This window comes from Oncorhynchus nerka, linkage group LG17 (genome assembly GCF_034236695.1).
Source record: "Oncorhynchus nerka isolate Pitt River linkage group LG17, Oner_Uvic_2.0, whole genome shotgun sequence".
Classification (NCBI taxonomy): Eukaryota; Metazoa; Chordata; class Actinopteri; order Salmoniformes; family Salmonidae; genus Oncorhynchus; species Oncorhynchus nerka.
In genome coordinates, this window is record NC_088412.1 from 36,539,826 (window position 1) to 36,548,730 (window position 8,905).

An 8,905-nucleotide genomic window follows, 5' to 3' on the forward strand; every position below is an offset into this window, starting at 1 on the left:
TAGCAAGACAAGTACATCTTTACGAAGCTGAAGGAAAAATAATAGTTTTTGTTTGGATCCATGATTCATCTATGTTTTCAATAAAGTAAAATACTTGTAATGTTGTAAGTACTATATGAATAGTAAAACAAATATTGTTTTACAAGGTGCAATAGTGAGTTAAAGCATAACAATTAATTTGGTGGTAAAGTATTGCATTAGGAAGTCTGTCTCCCTCTTCAGGTTGTGGTAGTTAAAACATTAACTGGTTATTTTCTTTCTGAGTCGCATCTGTACCAGGGAAGTCAGTGCAGGAAATGAGACAGATATTCCCGTCTTTCTATTATCACTGCAACAGACTAGTTTCGATCTTGCGTGCTTGCTTTCTTATTTGTTCCTTATTTTATTTCAGGTGATGCAGGACAAAATCATCTGCCTTCCCCAAAGAATGTCCATGCCGAACCAAACAATACTCTTACCAAATAAAACCGAGCTGGTCTCACCCGCTGTGCCACAGGAAATGCACGAGATGATGGGCCTGAAAACCAACCTGGACCTCCAGCAGTACAGCTTCATCAACCAGATGTGCTACGAGAAGGCTCTGCACTGGTACGCCAAGTACTTCCCTTACCTGGTCCTCATACACACCCTGATCTTCATGGTGTGTAGCAACTTCTGGTTCAAGTTCCCAGGCTCCAGCTCTAAGATCGAGCATTTCATCTCCATCTTGGGAAAGTGCTTTGACTCCCCCTGGACTACCAGAGCTCTGTCGGAAGTTTCTGGAGAGAACCCAGAGGAGAAGGTATTGTTTGTATATGTGTGTGTACATGCCTGAAATAATTTTTGTCCAGGACTAAGCTCAATCTTTGTCCGAAAACCTAACCTATATTGAACTGTATACATTTTAATATGTCAAATAAAGTGCATTCATTCATTCATTCATTCATTCAAGGATAAGAAGTGCAGTGCCAGTAGAGCAATCCTCAACGTGTCTGTAGAGGGGAACCTGGACGACCTGGAGAAGACCCAGTCCCTCAAATCCATCCCAGAGAAGATTGTCGTGGACAAGCCCACGGCTAGTGCCCTGGAAAAGAAGGAAGGAGAGCAAGCCAAAGCTCTGTTTGAGAAGGTGAAGAAGTTCCGCCTGCATGTTGAGGAGGGGGACATCCTCTATATTATGTATGTTCGCCAAACTGTTCTCAAAGTGATGAAGTTCCTCCTCATCATCGCGTATAACAGTGCGTTAGTCTCGGAGGTGCAGATCACAGTGAAGTGCAATGTGGACATGCAGGACATGACGGGATATAAGCATTTCTCCTGTAATCACACCATGGCCCACCTGTTCTCCAAGCTGTCATACTGTTACCTATGCTTTGTGGCTGTGTATGGATTCACCTGCCTCTACACTTCCTACTGGCTCTTCTACCGCTCGCTGAAGGAATACTCCTTTGAATACGTACGACAGGAAACGGGAATCGATGACATCCCAGACGTGAAGAATGACTTTGCCTTCATGCTGCACATGATCGACCAGTATGACCCACTATACTCCAAGAGGTGCGTTGTCTTTGTAATTGTACAAGTAATTTAGCTCTTGATTGCTATTGATAAGTATGCAATGCCTCCAATTGTAAAAGTTTCCTTTGCCCATCCTTGGACAATAAAGTAATCTTTGACTTCTTCTTCTCTCTTTCACGCTCTTGTTCTCAGATTCGCAGTCTTCCTATCAGAGGTCAGTGAAAACAAACTGAAACAGCTGAACCTGAACCATGAGTGGACGCCAGAGAAGCTGCGTCAGAGACTGATGACCAACCACAACAACAGACTGGAGCTGCAGCTCTTCATGCTGTCTGGGCTTCCAGACACCATCTTTGAGGTGACAGAGCTCCAGTCCCTGAAGCTTGAAATCATCAACAACGTAACCATCCCAGCCTCCATCGCCCAGCTTGAAGACCTTCAGGAGCTTTCTCTGTATCAGTGTTATTTAAAGATCCACGCCACAGCCACCTCCTTCCTCAAAGAGAACCTCAAGGTATGCTATTCTACCATGTGCTTTTCTCGTAGTCTTTTCGTATAGGATATATTTAAAAATATATATATTCCTCCTGGCATTGAATTGGGTTTTTGTCTCTTACAGTATGTATTTTGTACGTATTTGTTATTGACATTACATTTCCTCCTACGGGATTAATAGGTGGAGTAGTTCTGTATGTAATAAAACCCTTTTGTGGGAAAACAAATTCTGATTGGCTGAGACTGGCTCCCCAGTGGGCGGAGACAAAGTAAATTGACCTCCCAGGCCCACTCATGGCTGGCCCTTGCCCAGTCATGTGAAATCCATAAATTAGGGCCAATTTATTTAAATTGACTGATTTCCTTCTATGAACTGTAACTAAGTAAAATATTTGAAATTGTTGCATTTTATATTTTTGTTTATCTAAGGTGCTCAGGGTGAAGTTTGATGACAGCAGAGAGCTGCCTCATTGGCTGTACCACCTGCGTAATCTAGAGGAGCTCTACCTCATTGGCTCACTGAGTCCTGACGCATCTAAAAATGTGGTTCTGGAGTCCCTGAGGGAGCTGAAGAATCTGAAGACCCTGTCACTCAAAAGTAACTTTACAAAGATCCCCCAGTCCATTGTGGACGTGTCCAGCCACCTGCAGAGGCTGTATGTCTACAACGACGGCACTAAGCTGGTGATGCTCAACAATCTGAAGAAGATGGTGAACCTGACTGAACTGGAGCTGGTGCACTGTGACCTGGAACGCATCCCACATGCTGTCTTCAGCCTCACGAACCTACAGGTATGATATGCATTACTTTGACTGCCTGCTATCTGAGTGGTCTACAATGTGGTTTTTCAATATGTAAGGAGTTATTCCTGTCAGCTCCTAGTGGAGAAAAGGGCTTCAATGGTGAAATTCCAGCGACCCCTGTTCTGGGTGGTTTTCTTGACCTCAAATATTCCAATTCCTGTAATATTGTGGTGTTATACTGAAAACAAAATGTTCTAACTCCACAGGAGTTGGACCTGAAAGAAAACAACCTGCACTCCATCGAGGAGATAGTTAGCTGCCAGCACCTCCGCAAGCTGACGTGCCTGAAACTCTGGCACAACAGTATCTGCTACATCCCAGAACACATCAAGAAGCTTGGCAGCTTAGAGCGCCTCTACTTCAGTCACAACAAGATCGAGATCTTGCCCTCGCACCTGTTCTTATGCAACAAGCTTCGTTACCTGGACCTGTCCAACAACGACATCCGGTTTATTCCGCCAGAGATTGGTGTCCTACAGAGTCTTCAGTACTTCTCCGTCACATGCAACAAGATTGAGAACCTCCCAGACGAGCTGTTCTTTTGCAAGAAGCTCACAACCCTCAAGCTGGGCAAGAATACGCTGTCATTGCTCTCACCAAAGATCTCATACCTGGTTCTATTGACACACCTGGAACTGAAGGGCAACCATTTTGAACTCCTGCCTCCAGAGCTTGGGTTCTGCCGCGCATTGAAGCGCGGTGGCCTAATGGTGGAAGACGCTCTGTTTGAAACCTTGCCATCGGAAATCCGAGACAAAATGAAGACTGAGTGAAATGTCTTACAGTATCTGTGCAAAAGGCCCTGCGATAGACTAGCGTCCCGCCCAGGGGGTATACTTCAAGCTGCATTAAACTATATAAAAAAGTGATAGGACAGGAGCCAATGGGTTATTCTGGCTCGGACAAGCCAACTTGACTGTTCAAAAAGAAAAAGCCAGTTTGTCTGGCAATCCTAGTCAACCAAAATGGTCGATTTTAATGTATTACACATCGCGATCAACATCTAAGCACTGTACCCTAAGTTTGTTTATAGGGGGCAGATGTGATAATCATGGGTGAATGTTTTTAGGAGTATGTCGAAGTCTTACTTCATGACAGAAGGGAACATGGCATTGTAATTAAATGGTTCTTAACAATAGGGTTAGTCACAGGCAAGGTGTACTTGTACCCAGGCTAATATTTGACTCATTCTCTGTCATATGCCACACAATGTTTGGCATGACATGGCGTGGCAAGGAATGGAAGGATAGCACAAACATATCTGTTTTCTTCTGTTACATGTAGTTGCTAGTTGACATATGTTAATCACTCATTGCACCTTTTCTGCATTTTGCTTATGTTATGCTAATTAAGGCCTGCTTTTTATGGCTATTGCATTGCTGCTTGAATACTTTTCATTTAATTTTTATTTTTATATTGTTTGCCTGCCATGTGCTATGCAATGTAGCCCCTGCTAGCCTAGCCTGCTCTAGCTTTGGCCTTTTGTGCCACATGCTATTGCACCCTCTTTTCCATTCGATTTGTTGTATTGCTGCTATATTTATGTACAAGCTTTACTAATTTACATTGCATTTGTATATTGTCATTTGAAATTCATACAAATTACATCAATGAGTTATGCACATTATTACCTGTTCTTATTTGTACCTTTGTCTCCTTTGTAGATAAACTATGCATCCATACATACACAGCTTTTATATATATATATATATATATATATACTGTATCTATATGTATATACTGTATGTATATATGTATATACTGTATGTATGTGGACACCCCTTCAAATTAGTGGATTCAGCTATTTCAACCACATCTGTTGCTGACAGGTGTATAAAATTGAGCACACAGCCATGCAATCTCCATAGACAAACAACATTGGCAGGTGGCCTTAATGAAGAGCTTTCGAACAATTCAGTCAAATTTCTGCCCTGCTAGGGCTACCCCGGTCAATTGGAAGTGCTGTTATTGTGAAGTGGAAACGTCTAGGAGCAACAACGGCTCCACATAGTGCCAACTGTAAAGTTTTTGGTGGAGGAGGAATAATTGTCTTCCGATGTTCTTAATGGTCCGGACTATGCCCCTTAGTTCTAGTGAAGGGAAATCTAAACGCTACAGCATACAATGACATTCTAGAGGGTTCTGTACTTCTAAATTTGTGGCAACAGTTTAGGGAAGGACCTTTCCGCTTTAAACATGACAATGCTCTCGTGCACAGAGCGAGGTCCTTACAGAAATGGTTTGTTGAGATCGGTGTGGAAGAACTTGACTGGCCTGCGTAGAGCCCTGACCTCAACCCCATCGAACACTTTTGGGATGAATTGGAACGCCGACTGAGCCAGGCCTAATCGCCCAACATCAGTGCCAACATCACTAATGCTCTTGTGGCTGAATGGAAGCAATTCCCCACAGCAATGTTCCAACATCTAGTGGAAAGCCTTCCCAGAAGAATGGAGACTGTTGTAGCAAATGTGGGACCAACTCCATATTAATGCGCATGATTTTGGAACGAGATGTTTGACAAGCAGGTGTCCACATACTTTTGGTCATGTAGTGTACCAATAATTGTTGAGACCTGCGCAACAACTGTTCACCTAACTCAACCATGTGCTGTAATTCAACTAATCTGAACTTGTTCCATGCCATGTACCATCTTCATCTGAATACACATAGACTTTATCTCTGCCTCTGTCTGCTCCTTCACCACAGCCCCACAGTAGTTGACCATTATCCATTCACCAGTCCTACATCTCTATTCTTTACAGAGATATTGAATGTTTTATCCAGAAGCGCCTCATCCTTAAGCGCCTGTCTAAATGATTTTGGAATATAACTTTAATTTAAGCAAGATAGAATCTTTCAAATTCAAAAGATCTTAGTGTGAGCAGTTTGGCTAAGTTACACCTGGCTGTTTTCACATGTCGCCTTGGGTACGACACATCCTCTCACCTTTTGCTTTCATTTCCATTCCGTTCCACATTTCCTGTTTCACAAAATACAGCCGGGTGCAGCTTTCCTAAACCGCGTACAGTACGTGTTTTTTTTGTATTTGAAAAATAATTTCTTGCTTATATGAGCGTTAACTTACAAATGTTTTCAAAATGGTATCGTGTGCGAGGTGTATTTGCGTTTAGACGGAGCATTTGGGCAAAAATCCCCTCAAGTGGCAGACCGCTTTGTGAAAGACAGTATAATGTTTAACATTTACTATTTATTTGAATGGGCTAATCCTCGGTCCTTGAGTTTGAGTGTTTGCATTCTCCATCCCTCTGCTGTTTACCAAATCAGTAGCGGCTGGCCACTTGGTTTGAACTGCAGATTGCTCCTTTTAAGCTCAAACAACATTTGATCAGGTCACGTTTAACCATTTCAACCCATGACTGTTACCTTTTTACATTATAGAAACACTAAAAAATAAATATCTGATCCATTGTTCTCTACTCAGGTAGTCTCTATATTGTGTTGAAAGTTATTTATAGAACAGTGTAGTCTACAAGTAAAATGTGGACTCACTCAGCTGTAGCTGTTCTGTCAATAGCCTGTGGCAATACTATATTTATCAGGAAGGCTAGCTTGTTTCAGTTAGTCAACAGCTTACACAAGCTAAAAAAAAAATACCAGCCAAGTTGTAAGTAATGTATCTTTATTACAATCCACAAAACACTTTGCACATGCCTTATAGACAGATTTAAACTTTTTGGTCCTCAGAGAGGTAAAAAAAAAAAGTCCACGCCTTACACTGCAATGTCTATCAGAGCTGTAGATCACTGCAAAGGTGCCAGGGTCAGCTGATATCTTAATGTATAAAAACAGTACCGTATCTACATTTATGTAGGGCTTTATAGTCTAATGCGAAATAGTACCCCCCGCCCCAAATGAATACATCTGGTGAGGAAAGATAATGAAAATGTATATATTTTGTTATTTTTTAACAGTTCTTTTAACAGACCGTATTTGCTGTGTTTGATTCTTGATGAATAAAAACAACCAGCTGCTTTAAAAGAGACATTTTGTAGTCTGTCTTATCCTATACCTGTACAGTGTGTTGCATCCCATTTCATGTACAGTTGCAGTTCTGTTTACCTCAGAGAAAATAAACTGTTATGGTATGTGGAATCAAAGTTGCACCCTAGGTGGCAGTGATGTGCTTTGAATAAAAAGCCATGTTCAAGTGATAGATGGAAACTATAGTCTGTCACCCCATCCTACTTGTTTAGATCATTGGGGCAGACTTTGGTCTATGCTTTACTAGCCTTGGACGCCCAAGCTTTGCTGTGAGGTTAAAGCTTGTGACAGAGGCTAATACTGTACAGTCAATGTCTCTCACTTCTCAGCAACCTGTCTGTCAGGGTATAAGTTCTCCTCACCTTGTCAGACAGCTCAATTCACAAGCTGTTACAAGAACCACTGTGTGTCGCAAATTTCCTATATTGTGCACTAGTTTTACCTGGGCCCATAGTGCACTATTTTTGACCAGAGCACTATGTAGGGAATAGTGTTCCATTTGGGATGCTAACCATATACAGGTAACTGGCCAAATAAACCCCAACATAGTGTCTTTATAGGGAGTTGGGCCACCTTGAGCCAGAACTGCTTCAATGCACCTTGGCATATATTTTGTTTTTTTACGTGTTATTTCTTACATTGGTACCCCAGGTAATCTTAGGTTTCATTACATACAGTCGGGAGGAACTACTGAATATAAGAGCAATGTCAACTCACCATCATTACGACCAGGAATATGACTTTCCCGAGGCGGGTCCTGTGTTTTGCCTTCCACCCAGGACAATGGATCGTATCCCAGCCGGCGAACCAAAACAACGTCTCCGTAAAAGGGGCAAATGAAGCGGTCTTCTGGTCAAGCTCCGGAGACGGGCACATCGCGCACCACTCCCTAGCATACTACTCGCCAATGTCCAGTCTCTTGACAACAAGATTGATGAAATCAGAGCAAGGGTAGCATTCCAGAGAGACATCAGAAACTAATGTTCTTTGCTTCACGGAAACATGGCTCACTCGAGAGACTCTATCGGAGTCGGTGCAGCCAGCTCATTTCTTCACGCATTGCGCCGACAGAAACCAGCATCTTTCTGGTAAGAAGAGGGGCGGGGGGTATGCCTTATGATTAACGAGACGTGGTGTGATCATAACAACATACAGGAACTCAAGTCCTTCTGTTCACCTGAATTCCTCACAATCAAATGTCGACTGCATTATCTACCAAGGGAATTCTCTTCGATTATAATCACAGCTGTATATATTCCCCCCCCAAGCAGACACATCGATGGTCCTGAACGAACTTCATTTGACTCATTTGAAACCACATATCCTGAGGCTGCATTCATTGTAGATGGGGATTTTAACAAGGATAATCTGAAAACAAGACTCCCTAAATTCTATCAGCATATCGATTGCGCAACCAGGGCTGGTAAAACCCAGGATCATTGTTGTTCTAACTTCCGCGATGCATATAAGGCCCTCCCCCGGGCCTACAGACAGAAACTAAAACAAGAACCTCCCGCGCTCAGGTCTGTTAAACGCTGGTCCGACCAATCGGATTCCACGCTTCAAGACTGCTTCGATCACGTGGATTGGGATAGGTTCTGCATTGTGTCCAACAACAACATTGGCGAATACGCTGATTCGGTGAGCGAGTTCATTAGAAAGTTCATCGGCAATGTCGTACCCAGAGCAACGATTAAAACATTCCCAAACCAGAAACTGTGGATTGATGGCACCATTCGCACGAAACTGAAAGTGTGAACCACTGCTTTTAACCAGGGCAAGGTGACCGGAAACATGACCGAATATACAAACAGTGTAGCTATTCCCTCCGCAAGGCAATCTAACAAGCGTCAGTATAGAGACAAAGTAAAGTTGCAATTCAATGGCTCAGAGAGGAGGTATGTGGCAGGGTCTACAGTCAATCACGGATTACATGAAGAAAAACAGCCCCCGTCGCGGACCAGGATGTCTTGCTCCAAGACAAACTAAATAACTTCTTTGCTCGCTTTGAGGACAATACAGTGCCACTGACATGGCCCGCTACCAAAACCTGCGGACTCTCCTTCACTGCAGCCGATGTGAGTAAAACATTTAAACGTGTTAA

General features: G+C 42.8%; 1 protein-coding gene across 2 annotated transcripts in view; it reads left to right on the forward strand.

Annotated features, from left to right (window-relative positions):
• LOC115145174 (volume-regulated anion channel subunit LRRC8C-like) overlaps window positions 1–6,804 on the forward strand; it is a 32,726-nt gene extending 25,922 nt beyond the window's left edge. For both annotated transcript variants that reach the window (XM_029686504.2, XM_029686503.2), the window contains exons 3-7: window positions 392–781; window positions 932–1,536; window positions 1,690–2,011; window positions 2,422–2,784; window positions 3,003–6,804. In XM_029686504.2, coding sequence (XP_029542364.1) covers window positions 392–781; window positions 932–1,536; window positions 1,690–2,011; window positions 2,422–2,784; window positions 3,003–3,569 — 2,247 coding nt within the window. In that variant the 3' untranslated portion in view covers window positions 3,570–6,804. The remainder of the gene's footprint in view (window positions 1–391; window positions 782–931; window positions 1,537–1,689; window positions 2,012–2,421; window positions 2,785–3,002) is intronic.
• The last annotated feature ends 2,101 nt before the right edge of the window (window positions 6,805–8,905 follow it).